The sequence below is a fragment of the Nyctibius grandis genome, chromosome 8 (genome assembly GCF_013368605.1).
Source record: "Nyctibius grandis isolate bNycGra1 chromosome 8, bNycGra1.pri, whole genome shotgun sequence".
Classification (NCBI taxonomy): domain Eukaryota; kingdom Metazoa; phylum Chordata; class Aves; order Nyctibiiformes; family Nyctibiidae; genus Nyctibius; species Nyctibius grandis.
This window is the reverse complement of record NC_090665.1, coordinates 10,746,917-10,765,016: the sequence shown is the minus strand read 5'-3', so window position 1 is coordinate 10,765,016 and position 18,100 is coordinate 10,746,917. Positions and strand designations below refer to the sequence as shown.

Genomic DNA, 18,100 nt, shown 5'->3' with positions numbered 1-18,100 from the left:
ATAACATCACTCTTTTGGAAAGCACTAGAGCCTGTTCAAGTAGAGATGGTTTATATACTCTAACATGGAAGAACTTGAGGATATCTATTTCTTTACCATTTGCCTAATAATAAGTGAGCCTGTTGACCTCTGCTGGACTATTACAAATGTGAAACTTGGCACTCAAAATTGCTTGCTCTAAATTTTCCAGTTGCTTTCTCTTTTTCCATTTGATGTCATCCTGCCAACTAGTGATTTTATTATTATAAACAGGACATTGTATTCACTTTTAAGAAGAAATATGAGGCTGAAGGTAAAATTACAAACTGCAGTTTCTCAGCTGGCAAAATACAAAACAATGAGCTAAAAATACTGAGCAGAGAAAGGGTGCTGTGGCAAGAAACTCTGAAATATCTACAAGATGGATGTGGTCTGAGGAGCAGAAACTGACTGACTTCAACTGAGCAGCTCTGAACTCCTGAGAATCACCAAATGGTTGAGGTTGCAGGGCACCTCTGGAGATCATCTACTCTAACACCCTTGCTCAAAGCAGGGTCAACTAGAGCAGGCTGCTCAGGGCTGTGTCCATTTGGGGTTTGGATATCTCCAAAGATGGAGATTCCACAACCCCTCTGAGGAACATGTTCTGGGGTTCAATTGCCCTTACAGTAAAAATGTGGGTGTTTTTTACCTTTAAACGGAATCTCCTGTATTTTGTGCCCATTGCTTCTTGTCCTGTTGCTGGATGCCACTGAGAAGAGTCTGGCACTGTCCTCTTTACTCCCTGCTATCAGGTATATGTTCACATTGATAAGATCTCCCTGTCTGAGCCTTCTTTTCTCAAAGCTGAACAGTCCCAGCCCTCTCAGCCTCTCCTGTAGGTGGGATGCTCCAATTCCTTAATCATCACCGAGGCCCTTCAGCAAACTTGCACCAATATGTTGATGTCTTCCTGGTACTGGAGAGCCCAGAACTGGACACAGCACTCCAATTGTGGTCTCACCAGTGCCAAGAAGAGGGGAAGGACACAAGGATTGCACGTCTTGACCTACTGGCAACACTCTTCCTAATGCAGCCCCAGGAAGCTGTTGGCTGCCTTTGCTACAATGACATGTTGTTGGTTTATGTTCAACTTGTCCATCAGGACCCCAGGTCCTTTTCTACCAAGCTGCTTTCCAGCTGGTTGGTCCCCAGGCTCTACTGATACATGGAGTTATTCCTCCCCATGTGCAGGACTTTGCTTTTCCCTTTGAGCTTCATGAAATTCCCACCAGCCCATTTCTCTGCTGAGGTCCCTCTGAATGGCAGCATAACTGTCCCATTCTTCCCATGAGGCTAAAAGGCCTGGAGAGCATCAGACCAGGGGACAGCAAGAATCCACTGCATTGGCAGGAGACAGTTAATGCTCACTTGCTTCCCTTGCAGGGCAGAGTTCATGAACTTTGCTCTGCAGGCAAAGAGCTCTAATGCAACAAAGATTTCAGTACAAATTTGCATCTTGGTATTTCAGCGTGTGACCTCAATTGCAGCTGACCTAAAGCTATCCAAGTTACTGAAGGCTGAATTGTAGTTTTGGCTGCCCATTCAGAACTGTAGCATTCTTCCTTTGGTTGGTAAGGGAGGCAGAGTGGAGGTGCTCTGCTGTGTCTCTGTGCCTGCTGTGGGGGGGAGCTCTGTAGCACTGTTTGTAACTGGAAAGTGCTGGCAGCAGGACACTACCTGCACCACACTTCTGCCGCTATTTCTTTCTTTTTTTGAGGAGTGTTACAGCTGGTTACAGGGATTAACAGTGCTTATAGTAAAGGTTTGACAGCATGCTCTTTACTGTAGATGCCTGAGGAGATTATTGGCTGATAAAATTAGAGGTGATGGTAAAAATGGCAGGCTTGAGCTGTGCAAGGGGTGTTGGAGGAAAGCAGTCAGCCTCTGAAACAGATGTCTTTTCAAGGCAGGTGGACGGCTTTGGTTAGAAATGAGTGCAAGTCAGATAAAACATCATTAAACAGCTTGTTTCCTGGAGATTTTCCACTACAAAAAGCTAGTGTTAAGTAGAGCAAGACTTACTCAGCTATAATAGGATATGTAAAAATGCTCTGGTTTCTGATGGAAACTGAGAAATGACTTGTTTAGCAAATGTATAAGCAACATTGCTACAGACCTGACTGTTATCTTGGCGTGGAGTGGAGACACAAACAGGGCCAGATTATGATCGCTGCCCTCTCACTGAGCTGTTCTGTGACTAATTTAATGTTCTCCATAGGGAGATACAAGGCATACAAAGCATTACTAAGTGGTGTCTAAGGATATCAGATCTAGTCCGCCTCTAACAGGATGGATTCCAGAAGGTGGTGGTGATGGCTGTGCCTGCTCTGGGTACTTCTGCTGTCCAGGCAGTCTGGGGAATGGTGAAGAGAGCTTACGTTAGCTCCATCCTCACCCATTAGCTGCATAAGTAAAACTCTGAATAAATACGGTGCTGCTGTGAGAGTGATATGATTCAGCTCCTTGCTTCTGGTTGGCTTCTTCGGGTCCTCCTCTCTGTTTTCATAACATTTTCTACTACACTATAGCTACAGCAATTGTGGTGACACTGTTTTGTACAAAATGATGCATGGTCTTTGCTCTCAGATGCTGCTGTTACCAGTGGCTGGTGTACATAGACACACTGGCAACTTCACTGGTGTTTTTCCTTACAGGAAGGCACGTGTGGTCATTGGAAGTGCAGCTTCAAGCTGAATTAGTGGTGTGTAGTTGGACAGAATTATTGCATTCTGATCTTGTAGGCCATCAAAACTAAGCTTGCTTAGTTAAGAATCTGTTTAGTTGTGGAAAACAGTAATAACTTTCGCAACTACTTTGTTATGCATACAGTCTTGTTCCTGCCTGGCTGCCTATTTTATGGAGAGAAATGGAGAGAATAAGAGGGAGATGAGCATAAAATCTTAAATCAATTTGAGAATGTGTCCGTTTCCTACTGGATTCCACTGGATCACAAGGTGGGTTTTTGATGAGCAGAAGAAAGCGCCCTATCCTCTCATGTTTATATATGTGAAGTGGCCCAGTTCAGGTGTGCCAAATTACTGCCACTTTCCTTGATATCACGGTGCTGGTGCCCTTCTCTCGCTACAGGTCAGGTAGCACGGGGGTAGGTAGGAGATGAAGGATCCAAGTCCTGGTGTCAAAACAGGTATCTGTCTCTGATGCTGTAGATGAAGAAACTCAGAACTTCTTCAGTAGGTGAGGCAGTATATCCCCGCTGTGGTATTTCAGGGCTGATCACTAGGACAGGCTGGTCGTTACAAGGAACCACATTTTCCTCGTGGCTCCGTTCTGATGGAGCGGTCTGAAGCATGCTTTGACCTGTCCATCTGCTCTGAAGTTTTGGGGTGATTGGATCTTTGTTTCCAGGTTATTCTCAGATCCTCACTCTCCAAAAAGAAAAAAAAATCATAATATAGATAGCACACATGCAGGTGTATGAGGCAGGGTTGTACTGGAGGTATCACAGCATGGATTAGACATGGGGCAGTCCGGAAAAGACTAACAAAAATATTCTGGGAGATGAGGGATTGATTTACAAGGAAGGATTAACTGTTCAATGTGTATTTGCCAACACTGAAACGAGAAGTTTGTGAAAGATATAGTAGTTGATAGTTAAAATATGAGGATCAAAATGAAAAAATGAGAATCATTTAAGGTGGTGGGTGGATAGAAAGGGGTGTTATGAGGACAAGTAAGGTAAAACATAGAGGAAACCTTTCCTGTCCAACCTAGAATAGACTGTAGCTTAGACTGCTAAAGAAAGTATTGGAAACTCCATCACTAAAGATGCTTAATATTGTACTGGGGAAAGTCCTTGCAAATGTATTGTCATGAGTAGTCTGGCTCTGACCTATGGGCGTTGGATGACCTAATGTCTCTTCCATTTCTAGCTCTGTGCATCTATGATTAAAGTAGTTTATATAATGCAAGTGCATTTTCAATTACACTCCACCTTCTTGCGTGGGATAGTGGTGGTGCAGAGACCTCATTATATTTGTGGCACAATTACAGCATGACTTGTAGGAAATACTGCTGGTACTTGGTCTTTCAGAGACTCTGATCTCGTTTATATATATGTTGGCTTTTCAAGCCATTTAGGTACCTTACGAGACTGCAGTGCTCTTTTTTCTGTCTTCCTCCTTCCTTGGAGGCCATAAATATGTGGAAGTAATAATTGATTCTGGTTCGGCAATCCAGTGAGCAGTCCTCGGTGAAAATGTAAATGTTTATTGTTGTAGATATGTAATACATCGAGATTCATTGTCAGCCACTCTCTTGGACCAAGGTCTATTTTCTGAACCAGAACAGGACATTAGCTAAAACATAAACATGGAGAAATTAAAAAGAACAGTACTGGCTTGATGTAGAAGGTTGGGCTTTCAGTGCATTTTATGCTGTGCTGGATTTTTGTGGGATTTATAACAATTAGTGTTTGGATGGAGCAGTTTTTTCTTCCAATTATTTTATAATTTCATTTTGTTTTGAAATTGATGCACTATGCATAAAGAGTTTTGTGATGTGTCAGGTATCTTTGTTGGTGTGTTACAGGGCATTCAGAGTGCCTTCAGGGATTTGTCAGGGTACTTCTGTTGCATGCATATTTTTTTAATATATTCCTTTTAAGAATCTATCTTGGAAGGAGCCGCTGTGGGGTTTTAACTAAAATCTGCCAGCATCAAGAGTGACAAATGTGGTAGACACTACATGTAATAGATGTCTTTAGGAGTGGGATGTTGAAGTCTCTCAAATGTTCAAGCACTGATTGTTCTATGAAATTTCTCTCTGAGAAAGAGTACTTCATCCCCATTTGAGTGATGAACATCAGTGGATTTGGTCCCATGCTTATTGGCACTTTATACCAAACCTGCGCAGTCACTGTGGTCGAGCTGGGTTTACTTGTGATTGAAGAAGGAGATTGATTTTTGTGGTTGCCATAACAATTGGACTATTGCGTGAAAAAATGTTAGTAGCGTTCACTGGACAGCTCTAGGATGCCTGTTCCCAAATTAAAACAACTCTTTCCAGCTCTGAGAAATGATGTCTGTTTAACTTTTGCAAGATGGAGCTCAGCAGGGTCTTAGAAATGATCTGAAGAGCTTAAAGATTCTGAAAGTGCCTTTGCTGTGCTTAATTTTAAAACGCCAGCTTTGAGCTGGAGTTAATAAGGGTAAACCAGGAGGCTGAGCTTTCACTCCCACCAGGCTATTGTTTGTACTCACGAAGTGGAGAGAACAGGACAATCTAAAGAGTCCCCAGAAGAATGTAAATGCGTTGCAAGTGTCTAGACGTGCAGTCACTTGTACTGTAAAAGTCTTAGCACTGACATACTCTAGTTTAAAGGCGGCTTGCACTGCCTGAACTTTAATAAACAAAATGATGGTCATTACTGTCTCACCTCCAGCTGCAGCAGTCTGATCTTTGGAAACAGGCTAACGCTTCTGCAGAAGATTTAGCTTTGTGCTTCAGGAGCCACTGGATGACTAGAGGGACTGTGGGCTGTGAGCACCGAGCCTGGGGTAGGGCAGGATGGTCAGTGTGTGGGTAGCCACTGAGCTGCTTGAATTTTCAGTCGTGCAGTGTTTGTGTGCTGGGTACTCACAGGCAGTGGGTTTCAGCCACCTTTTCCATGCTAGTGTGTTCTCTTTTGTGGTTGTTTGGGGTGTGTTGGCTTTCATGAATGACCAGTAAACATTGCAGGAAACTGCCTCAGTCTGAAAGTTGCCCCTGGGAGAGAGTTAGGATGGGAAGGTGAATAAGGTAATTAAGTTCAGGCACCTTAATTCTACCCAAGCCTCTTTGCCTGGGTCTCCTATTGGGAGACCTTTGGTGGTTCCCTGCTCAGCCCCTTCCTTAGGTGCTCTGGTTTGCTTGCAGAGGCGCTCATCTCTCTCTCTCTCATGAGACTTGGCAGTCTAAATTCTGCCCGTGACCTCAGCCCTGAGCAGTCCAACTTCAGGCAAATGGTAAAGTTGGGGCTTCAATCTGAGTGACTTCAGTTGGTGATGGCAGCAACCAGGGCCAGGAGGGCTGGTGATCTGCAGCACGCAGGAACATGGATGCAGTTAGGCTGCCCACCTGACTTGTGCTTGTGGCACCTGGGATGTCTCCTCCATCTCGGCTTTCCCTGGTTTCTGAATAGCTGGCTTGTGCTTGCTTCTTTAGGACTCTGCCTCCCGGGAATGGTCACTTCAGCTGGTAAGGACATCATCTTGCTTCACCAAGGGTTTTCTGATGCTCTAGTGGGTACATGCAGTTCTCTGAACAGTTATTTCACGGTTGTTGGCATTTGTTAGAATGGTGAAAATCTGGGCTCCGTGTCTCCACTGGTGGGTTGATTCAGCTGTGTGCTGCTGGCTGGGAAGGCCGCCCAGTTGTGTTAGGAGGATCCGCATGGCTGCAGCGTGCTGCTTTGTCTGCTGTGTACAAATCGGCCCTTTTCTCTATTAGCAACACCAAGCTGCCTTTACAGAAAATCACACTGGTAGCACCCAAACTTTGCCCAAGAACTGGCCATGCCAGAAACCTGGCCTCTAATACGGCCTGAGCCCATGGCTTACCAATGCAGTGCTTCATCTTGATCCAAGTAGCCTTCCACTTGAGTGAAGATGGAGCCCTGACCACCGGGACTTGTAATCTCCTTGTGTCATAGGTGTTTATATTTTATGACTAACTCTGATATGTTGAATTCTGAACAGTTCAGCTGGCAAAAATTGAAATATTGTACCAAACCTTGCAGCACCAACTGTGTACAGTATTTTCTCTGCTGATTCTTGCGAATACCTTCACGTAGATGTACGTATTTGCACAAAGAAAAACAAACTGTTGTTGCAGTCCTGTGATCTGTGAACATTTTAATTACCATGACGGTAATTCCAGCTCACCAACAGGCTACTTATCTTACCTCTACTGCTGCACTAGCCATTTATTTTAGGTCCTGTTAAAGGTAAAAAGACTAACTGCTCTGCAGATATGCTTGTCCGCTTCAATTAGGCTTCCTTAAGCTATGCAAAGAGAAACTGCACTTAATTAGCTTTCCTTAAATTAGGATTGATATATCAGCCTGTATATGTGCACTCTGTCGTCACTGTCTAATAAACTAAGCGCTCTATTCGCAACTTTTTTTTCCCAGATGGTTGATTTGCAAGATGGCAGATGGAGCCCGCGTGTGAGCTTTGGCTTTAGCAGTGCTCATGTCACTGCCTTGGGGCTAGAGGTGGCCGGCTCAGCGCTCCTGGGCACTGCCTGGGGCTGGCAGGGTCTGGACAGTGTGTGTGTGTGTGGCACATGCTTTCCTGACTCTTGCTTGCAGGTCCACCATGCTCAGTGTGAGCCATTCCCCTGATCCTACAAAACTCTCGTAGGCATTGCCTTGCTCTGCTGCATGAAACCTCTGGCCACGAGAAGGAGGGAGAAAAGATTTTATTCTTCCCTCGACAGAAACTCCATGCCAGAGCAGGTCCACCTCTACAAACCTGCATTAAACATAGTTTTGGACAAAGAGGCTCCTGTAAAAAGTGGAAGTTTCCACACAGAAGTGTTTGTTTTCGGTCAATGTGAGGAGGCTGGGGGGGTTCTTAACGGGACATGTTTATCTCTAATCCTTTCCAGCATGAAGACCAGAAAATCTCTTAACTCCGTGTGTGTTTCTGTCTCCTAAACCAGTTTCCTTTAACTAACCAAGTTATGTGTATGTTGGAACAAGTGGACATGGAACATCTCATTACTTTTACAAAGTATGTTTTGACAATTTTAAATGAATAAACCAGATCTTTATTAGGTGTAATGACAATGAGAGATGGTTCCTTTGGGGCTTTTAAAGAAGGGGAAGAGGAGGATGGTCAAGCTCCTTAACCCACAAGGTCACCTTGGTGGACCTCCAGAAGCTGAAGACAGCTGCCAATTTGTATTTACCTGTGGTCAATGCATATTGCTTGGGCTTAAGCAACGTCTTTGTTAGCAGGTGCATAAAAATTACTGTTGCCTTGAAGTTTAGTCATACAACCCACTGCAGGTTGGTTTTGGTTACGGTCAGAAGCGTGGTCTGATTTCTCCAAGATCCTCTGTGCCACAGCCTTTGGGGTAGCGTACAGCCAGACAGTATGGTCAGGGGAAGAATTTGAACGGCTCCTTCCTTGCCGTGGAGCGGATTTGCCACATAGCTGGGAGCAATGTTATTTCTTCACCCAGATGGTTTTTGTCAGCTGCCTCCAGGGTCCTCTCTGGGGCTTTGGACAGGAGTGGCTGGCATAGGTGCCAAGGGAGGGGACAGCTTGCAGAGCAGTGGGCAGGCTGTGCTGCCCACACCCAGCCTTTCCTCCCCTTGCTTTTCCTTGCCGCGCGCCGATTCTCTCCAGGACGAGAGGCGGCTCTCTGCAGCATGCTGGAGATAAAAGGTGATACTGGTAGGGCTGGAGGAAAAGCAGAAGGAGATAGCTGAGAACATGCCTTTCTCAGAGACCTTGCCCTGGAGGAGCACGCGTGCGGGGTGCTGTCCTTGGGACCGCAGCGCTGAGCCCATCACTCGGTGGATTGTTTTCTTTCCCACATGCCAGCCCGGTTCCTATAGCCATCTGAAACTTCTCCAGTAATAAAAACTGAAAACCAGAAATATAATTCATCACACTTAATAATGCAATTACTGGTGAGTGAATTCACTTAGAAAACTTCAGCTAAGTGTACTCCTGTGTGCCAGGATTATCTCACTGCTATGAACTTTGAGCTCTGCTTGCAGATCAGCTTCTCTTGTCCCATTGACTACCTGGCCATCGGCTCTGCAACAGTTCTGCAGAGTCCTTATGCCAGGGAGTATCATTCCTTGTGTTACTTGCTCAGTGACTTTCTTACCTCACCTTGCAGTCTGTGCCCAGAATAAACTGCCTGTGACAAGCTACAAGTCCAAGTCCCTTGAGTAGTTTTAAAGGAGGATCGGATCTGAGCCTGATGGTAAAACATATCCCAGCTGTGCTGCACATAGAAATGGTGGTGAGAAATGCTAAATCAGTATTTGTCTGGACCCCTCTTCAGCTTTGCATCTGTGAGTTTAAGTATCTCAGACGGAGAGCTGTGTCTGTGCCTGCAGTTTGCATGCCGAGAGGCTGCTCGGAACCCAGCCAGTGCCTCCCAGAGGGCAGTGGGCTCTGCACGAGGTGATGCCCGGTGGGGCTGGGGGCTGCCCCACCAGCCCCACAGGTCTGGGCTCTCTGAACTGGGGCCATCACTGACCTCTGCAGTAAATTTGACTGGCCAAATACATCTCAGCAAAGCAGCCCGTTAGTTGCTACCATTGTATAAATGTGTTCAGAATTTGGCACCCGTGTATTTATGCTCTCTTCTTTCCAGGGCAGACTGCAAATATGCACTTTGTTTAAACCAATCTGCTAATTTTTAAACTGCCTGGAGCTACGATTCTCAATGGGTGGCAGATGCTTGTGGTTGCAGGCCCTGAACATCTGGGATAAGCTATCTATTCCCCTGACACAGGAACCCACATTCTCTTTGAAGAAGTTCTTAAACCTTTTTCTTGCTTACTTGTCAGATAAAGCAAGCCATTAGCTTCCGTTCAGTGCCGTTTGCTCTTTTAAATGAAGTAACTGAAGGGAAGATTTACTAGATGTGGCTGGCGGGGGAGTCACAGTGCTAGGATGCTGTTGCCTTTAAGCCCTAGGAGTTAGTGGGACTTGCTGTATCAATACACAGAGGTTGGCACACATGCATGCCCCCATACTGCTCATAGTATAGATGCCTGTGTATCTGCATATGCGTGGCTCCCTAAAGAAAATTGCACGGTACTTTAGAGTGGAGGTATCCTGAAATTCCATCCTTAGGTGGAATTTTAAGGAATATATATTTATGGAATAAATATATTTTTTTTATATGTTTATATATATTTATAAATATATATATATTTATGGAAAAAAAGTTTGCAAGCCTTTAAAAATTGGTTGATTCCCGGTGCTGGATAGCTAGGCAGCAACAGATCAAAGTCCCGGTGTAGTTGAAAAGATTTTATATCTTTCAGTGTCACGATCTCTAATTTGTTTAGATGCACGCGAAGGATCAGAAACTAACGTGCATCTGGGGATTAAGGCAGCGTTGCTATCCAGTCTGAAAGCTAGCATATTCTAAAAGGTTTTCAAAGTCTCGGAAGGCAGTGAAGTGCTTTACTGATTTTTATGTCTTTGAAAATCTCTATTTAGTATGCCTGCTGGAATTATATAAATACTTGCTGCCAGCTGTCTGGCACCAACAGATACCACCCAGAGCAGTTAAGTACCGAAGTGACAGGCCTGTGAAGATAGAGACATCGCCCTCACTGTGTGAGCACCCATGCAAAAAGACTTAAGACTTGCTAATTCCACGTGACACTTGCTCCTTTAAAAGTTTGCTGTAATTTTTCCCCTCCCACCTCTCCTACCCCAGGAGTGTATCAGTGGTTATGCTGTAAGAAAAATAAAACGTGTTTTCATTATACATCTCTAGAAGGGAGTTGCCATCGTGATATGAGTTTTTCTGCAGCAAGAAGAAAAGCAGCAGCTTGATCTCTTCCTCGGCAGCCTCAGCCTATACCATTGTGCTTGGGGACCTTTTAACTAGGGAGGGGCCAAACTTATTCTAAAGGTTAAGATAAAAGCAAAATACACCAGCAAACCCACTCCTTTACTGTCTTCACTGCTCTTCAGCTCCAGTCCCACATTGCACACGTTGTTTGGGTGAACCCCACTGTAGCCCAGGAGCCCGGGCAAGAAGTTGCTGTAGGGCAGCCCAGGATGAAGGGAAGCCCTAAAGGAGGAGTTTAGGAAGTTTTATTTGTTGAGTGCTTCAGGTTTTGGGTCTCGCTGGTGCCAGGCTCTGCTCTATTAAACATGGTGATTCCTGAGTCAGATGCTCTATTTTCTCTCATCTGTGTGGCTCTAGACCATATCTGTGGTCCATCTTGGTATGTTCCTGGTGTCCTTCCCACCCACCACTACGGGACGTACGTGTGTAAGCCTTCCAGGGCAGGGCTGCGTATTCCAGGTACCACCTAGTACAGCCCATGTGGAGGGGCGTTCAGCTTTTCCTAAGCACCAAGTTGATTTGCTAGATCTAATTAGCTGATTCGGAGCCGCTCTTTCTATAACTTTCATAGTGTTTCTTCTGAATCTGCTTTTCTCTTTGGTGCGCAGTAGGCAACGTAGATGTTATAAAGTACTGCACCTCTTGGGTGTCTTTCCTGAGGCCACAGCTCTCACTCAGTTTTGTTATCATTCAGCTTGGTTTGTAAATGTTTCACTGCCTCTGCTCCCTGCTAGCTGTGCTCGTGGAGTTTCAGGTGCTGCGATATCTGCTCTTGTGCATGGGAATGGGGGGGGTTATTTGTGTTCCATGTAGCTTTGCAATTAGGAACAATCTATTTTTACTCTAGCTGCAAGGCATCAAGGCTTTTTCCTGCTTGTTTCTTTGGAGAGAACTTGATGGGCTGAATTGTTTAGTTTTTGTGGAGGAAAATCAGTAATGAGATGAAAGCTGTTAAAAGCAAGTGGTTAAACCAAAAAGAAAAATAAAAAAAAACCCAAAGAGATTCACTTGTCTAAAATTGTCAGAAACTTTTCTTTTTTCAATTAGATTTAGACTTCCAGGTTAGATTGGAAGATGTTTCAACAGAGAGAGTCTTCTGAAAACATGGTTGTTGTCTGGGTGTCTCTGATGGCCTCTGTGTTTTGATATTTTCTTCATGACTAGAAGATAAATTTTTCTTTTCTCCGTTTTTCCTTGGATAGGAAAGAATGCATTTTCACCATCGACCCATCAACTGCCAAGGATCTTGATGATGCTTTATCCTGTAAACAACTCCCTGACGGTATGAGATATATTTTACAAAATACTTCTCAGTGTTTATATTCAGCTGTTGACACATTTGTGTATATAATTTGTCATGAAGTATTCTTTACCAAATACGAGTAGAGTAATAAACTAGTTTTTCTCTTGTAGTTTTAATTGCCTGTTTTCAGAAATCTTAGAGCAGATATCTTCAAGCTGCACTCTGAAGTAGTCTTAGTGTCAGGAAATGCAGAACCAGTGTGTTTTGCATTATCAGAGCTGTAATTTGATTTGAGCAGATCTCGGCTGTCTCCTGTCATTACAGGAGTTGCAGCTGAACAGCTAATATGCCACTCTTGCATACTGAAGGCTGGTGACACTTTGACCTTAAATACGCAGTCCCTGGATAAAGGAATCCAGTTTTTTGAAGGTCACTGGCTGAATTGTTTTTTGGTGTTTATAGGATTCTGGGAATTGTCAGATGAGCAGAGTGTGCCTTATAAGTTGTGTTATTCTTCTCATTGCCTTTTAAGCTTTCTGTTCTGCCTTATTTGTACTTTTACTATGCCGTAAGCCAACAGAACAGAAAGTAAAGCTCCAGAAGCCAAATCTTGATGATTCTGACTTAAGGAACTTCCCTCTTGTAAGCTTACTTTGCCATCCAAGTTCTGCTCATTCAGTTTGATGAGATCCAGTAACAGGCTTGGTTAGAAATACTGAGTGATTTGGTTAGCCCATCCACCACTAATAAAGAAGATAAAGTGATTTTTTTTCTGTGTGTTTAGTTTTTCTTGCTCTTGTTAATCATCACAATATGATGATATCAAAGGCATCATTGACTGTTTTTTTGGGTTGATTTCATTCTGTGCAATGTGGCCAGTGAATTGTGGTGTCATTTAGACCCAGGTACAGAATAGTATTACAGGGCTATAAAACTCATTAAAAAAATCAGAGATGAAAGAAAATTTGAGGGCAATAAAATTATTTCTAATTATACTGTACAATAGCAATTTTGAGGCAAGATTAAGGAAAAACTGCTGTTCTATTTCACAGAAGATTTAAACAGTCCTCTTGAGAGATCCTAGGCTGAACTCTGTTCTCCCTCTTTCCACTTTGTCATCTGAATTATCTGTAGATTTATGACCGTGTTGTGATCCCACAGCCCCTCAGATCTGAGGTGTTGAAACTCTGGCTTCTGAACCTCTACTGATCACATACACGTGGGTTTTAGATGCTGCAGGAAACCATTCACTGAGCTGGTTTGCAGTGAATACATCTGCATTTTTTTCTTATCTGCCATTTGGAGAAAGTGTTCAAGTAAAATATCTGTCTGAACAAGAGTTCGTCTTTCCCAGAAAGTCTGCAAAGCCATGACAGGGCTGTCACTCGTACTTGGCACTTGTTGATATACCTGCTGATCAGGGATGTGGCTGCAGTTGGAAGTCTGCCTTGTCTCTGACCCCAACTGCAGAAAATGCTGTATGAGGCCTCTTGCTGCAGTCTATAAGGAAGGAGACATGCCATTAGAGAAGGGATCCTCTACTTGTAAGGTCCACCCAAGAGGGTTCTAGGTGTTACTGGGCTATTACATGATTGTGGGAGCTCTGTAGCCTGGTGGCTACAAATCCCCTTGTGATGCAGAGGTGGATGGCTGCAGCGCTGCCCCATGCCCTGATCAATCCTCTTTGGAACAAGTCCTTCTCATGCAATCCAACTGAGGGGGAAAAAAAAAAAAAGTGGAAATTTTTTTTTTTTTAAAGTTGCCTTTTGAGTGGACTTCATTCATGCTGCTGTGCTTTGCCAGTCTTCCCTGCTTTGTTGCTTTTTGCTCTTCTCTGTGGAGGCATGAGGCAGAGAGAGCTGCCTGCATGCCGGGGAGAAAGCAAACACCCGAGTCCTCTTGGCCTGTTTATTTCTGACTCGTCCTTCTCCTGTGTCAGGCCTGTGCTGGCTTCCTGGAGCCTCCATGTGAAGATTTTCCCTGCCCTTCCCTCGTCTTCTGTGAAGGCTAAGGAATATGTGAAAGGATCATGTCAAAGTCATGCTTTCAGGGGTTGTCTTTACCTGCATATAACACAGGAGCAGGCACAGTTCTCTCTCCCAGGATACCCTGTTATTTCAAAGGTGATCTATGATGCACTTACCAGAGTGGACAGAGGATGCTTCTGCAGTCAAAGATAATACTACCTTTTCCCTGGAAAACCAGGCAGTTGTGAAAAAAAGGTAAAACGGATCAGACTACAGGGTCACTCTTTATGGAGGAGGTTTGCAAAGCTCAGTTTTTCAAATAAAACAAAAGTGGAAGGTGCAGGAACCTGTCTCCTCTTTCAGTTCCTCAAAATAAACTTCACCAGTATGTTTTAGAAGAGACATGAAGAAATGGGGAAAGAGTAAGGGACAGGGCACAGCTGTCTTCCTGAAAGTAAAAGTACAGATTTGCTTGGCTTGTATCCAAAATTTATAGGATGGGAAATCCAGTGGGGATTTAGTGCTTTCGAAAGTTTCACATCCTTCTCGGGATCATTGTGCATACTCCCCACTCCTCCAGATAAGCCTCAGAGGAGAAAATCCAAGAGGCAGACGAGTGAATGCACCCACTGGTGGCTGTCCCAGCCCAAAGGCCTTTGTTCACCCCCACGTATCATTTTCCATGAACTATTAAGTGGGAGCCTGCTCTCAGCAGCCCTTTGTGTGCCAGATCTCTGCCTTTTGGCTGGAGCCATGCATCCTCCAACGGGCTTGTTCCACCCTGGACTCCTCTCAATGAGAAGATGCTCTAAGCTGGAGGCTTCTTTAAGAGCTATCTTATCTGTGCCTGTCCTGGGCATCATACACTTTGCCTGTCCTTTCAGCCTCTTATCTGCTGTGAGAGTGGTGCCCATGCTCAATCACATCACTGCCTCAGCCTTAGGCCAAGGAAAGTCACCCCCTGGAAAAGCCAGTTTTGATGCTGGTGAATATCCCATGGACCAGGTCTTAAATCAGTGTGGAAAGAATCATCACGGAAATACCTTTTCTTTTCTTTTCAAATCTCTGGTGTTTATTCTGAGGAGACCTTGTGGCTCAGAAGGAAGTACGGACGGGAAACCAGGTCCTGATGGTCTGTGATGCAGTTATGAACAGTTAGGGAGGGAGCTGAGGAGTTGAGTGGGAGTGAGCAGTGTAAAAAGACTCCAGGAAACCCCTCTGCATCCTTTGAGCAGGCACAGCAGCTGGCCAGCCAGCTCAGCGTGGGTCCCCAGGCAGGATGAGGAAGGAAATCTCAGCGTTGTATCTGTGCTGCAACGTTTGTTTAAAACATGAGGTATCTCTGAAGCAGAGATGTCCAGTCTGATAGCTGGAATCTTCTCCATTTTTAAGGCTCCTGATGTCATGCAAGGAGATGCTTGCAGAATCTTTTTAGTGAAAATGAGTAATAAAAGCAACTAAGAACCGTACTGGTGGACTCTTGTCCATTATCCTCCCAACGCGCTGCTGTTTGAGGCACAAACTTGATCCAGCATTTCATGAACCTTTTCCTCTGCCAACTATGGTTCAGTATTGAAATGCTAAATTCCAAATGTTAAATTTTCCAAATGCTTTCTGATCTGAAGAACCCAATCAAAACATTATTTTGTGAGCCTCCTATAAGGAATATCTGTTTCACATGCAGTTGGCAATATTAGCTATATCCTGTGCCCCTTTCGAAGGTGTCACCTCAGAGGTACAGCTGCAGAGCTTGTTGCCCAAGAGACAAGGTGCTAGATCCTCAACCAAGGTATGAGCATCACATAGTCTCTGTTCCTAGCAGGAGACAGTAACAGAAATGTGTGTATTTATATTACCTGACATATGTACTCTTCACTGCTGTCCTTATTTTGCATCCTGATGGAGAATTAGCATTTAGAGCTAATTCATTACCATCAACCTGTTCCTGGATGGAACTGGGCTCTACCGAGCTGGGGAGACTCTTCTCTTCAGCTTCCAGCACTGGGGACTTCAGCCCTCAGACCTGTCCTTTGCAGTTGGCAGGAGACATCCAGATCCATCTTGTATCACAAGTTCCTGGGACATTTTCTTGCATGCAAATTGAATCTCCTTAGATTCATTACTTTTTTGGCCCACTGTGAGCTGATAGCCTTACTCTGTGGTTTTCAACCTGTGGTCCACTGACTACTGTAGCACTACGTAGATTACTATTATAGGCCCATGAAATGTGGCTGGCAAAAGCAGGGGTATAAATCCATCAGCGTATGTGAAATTTTTTAAGATATCTGTACTTTGACTTAAAATTTTTCAGGAATTTGCAAATTTAGAAAGGTCCAAAACCAGTGCCGGGAGTCCTTTGGGTTCACTTCTTTGTGTTCACTTGTTTGCAAAGGTACGGCTGTTCCCCGCTCTTTGGTGTTAAGGAGAGCCCCTATGGGAACCTCAATCTTGTGCTTAACAGAGCCTCTTGATACGTTTTGGAGGTACCCTGAGGATTTTTGGCTTTAAAAGTTGCTATGCTAGCTGCAATTATTATGACAAAGAGTTGTTTTAGAGGTTAAGAGCTTATCCAGGGCTGGCAAGGCTGCATCTCTCATGAGAGCAAAGTTGTGTTAAGAGTTAACACGGCTTTTATTCCAAATGTAAATGTGGTTACAAGAAATTATTATTTTTTCCATCTTTTTTGCCCCTATGTAAAACACTTTAAAAAAACCCCACATAACACCTAAAAACCCCAACATGAGCAAACCACATATCTGGCATCCTTATGATGTCAGGAGATTTCCAAAAATCAACAGAGAATGCAGAACCCAGTTCAGAAAATCTCTCTCTGTTGGTCTATAAGCACCCGCAATAATGACAAGACAAAAGAAACCACTCATTGCCACACTTCTATCAGACAGCTAAATCAGTGCATTTTAGAAGATTTTGAAGAATGACATTCTCTTTGTCCTCAAGCATTCGTTGCTAATTTGTTCAAGATCGAGGCATTTTCTTTGCCTGGAAGGATCTGAGGCAACAAGCAGAGAGAGAAGGGACTGGTTTTGCACCTTTGCTTAGTTTTAAAAGTTCTTAGTGTAACCCTTATCAGTTCCAGTCACTGGATGGGGGACTCACCCATGCGACCCCCTCAGCAGAAGATGGAAAAGAATTTTTTGCAGAAGTAATCCACAAATCTATCATGAAGAACTAGCTGGTAGCAGAGCAGTACTAGCAAAGGAAGCATGGGATGGTTGTGGGTATAGCTGTATTTTTAATGGAGCTCGCGGTAGGATTTTGCAGCAGTTGGAAACTTTTCAGGGATGTATGTCTTAAGTGGGCCAGTCTGGTTTTGAGAGGATTTTATATTGGAGTCTGCTTTTGATTAACAGTTGTGCTCCTCGTTATTGTTTAACGATAGCAGAAGGGAGGTGAGCTTGCTGTTCACATTTGTGAGTCTATATTTCAAAAGAGATCAGCTCCAATACAGAAGGAAAATAGGGTTATTTATGTAACAGCTTCAGAGATGTGAACGAACTGTACTCCATTTAGATGACTCAGCATAATTTGAGGTAAAAGATGGATCTGGACTGCACCTAGTTTCTACAGCCTTTGCAGAGCTGTTTCAGGGTAGCTTGAGGTTTGAAGCAAGTTCATTTCAGTCAATACTCTTTTGTGATCCTTTCTGCACGTCTTCTAGCGAGTTACTGCAGCCAGGAGCATACAACAGAACTGTTCTCGGTTTGTACGGACGTTGCAGAGTGTTCACAGAGAACAACCATACTGCTTTCAAGCCTGAATGTTTTTGCCCAGGGTGCAGATGTTTAAAGATTTATTCTAATCTCATCATGTAAGAGCACACCAGGTGACCTGCATGTCCCAGTGGCACCAGGCAAGTTTCCCACACTTGCCAAACCCCTTCTGGGAATTATCTCCAAGTGGTGCATGTATTTCTGGTAATGTACACAACTGATGCAGTTGTGTTTGAAGGCTGCTTATTGGTAGGAACAGAAATGAAATCTGACAAATTTCAAGGCAAACAATTCCATCTAGTGAAATGTCAGGCTGTGACGGGAAAGGATGCAGCAGAAATGATTGGGGTGCATTTCTGAGGGGTTGTCTTACCCGTGTGCAGGTCTTTTGATACTGATTTCAAAGCAGTACTTTGGGCCATATTGAGAGTTTCTCTACATCTTTTTGTGTGTTTACTGATAACTAACGTGGTTCTCACTGTTGTTCTTTCATTCCTGTATCCCTACAATCTTTTACAAAGTAATTCAAGGTTAAGTAATTTAAATTGTATCCTAGGAGGAATTGTACTGCAGAATAGAAA

The 18,100-nt window shown here is 44.0% G+C and overlaps 1 protein-coding gene across 2 annotated transcripts in view; it reads left to right on the top strand.

Annotated features, from left to right (window-relative positions):
• The window catches only part of DIS3L2 (DIS3 like 3'-5' exoribonuclease 2), a 198,602-nt gene that overhangs the window by 89,815 nt on the left and 90,687 nt on the right, over positions 1–18,100 (top strand). For both annotated transcript variants that reach the window (XM_068406001.1, XM_068406002.1), the window contains one exon: positions 11,781–11,860. In XM_068406001.1, coding sequence (XP_068262102.1) covers positions 11,781–11,860 — 80 coding nt within the window. The remainder of the gene's footprint in view (positions 1–11,780; positions 11,861–18,100) is intronic.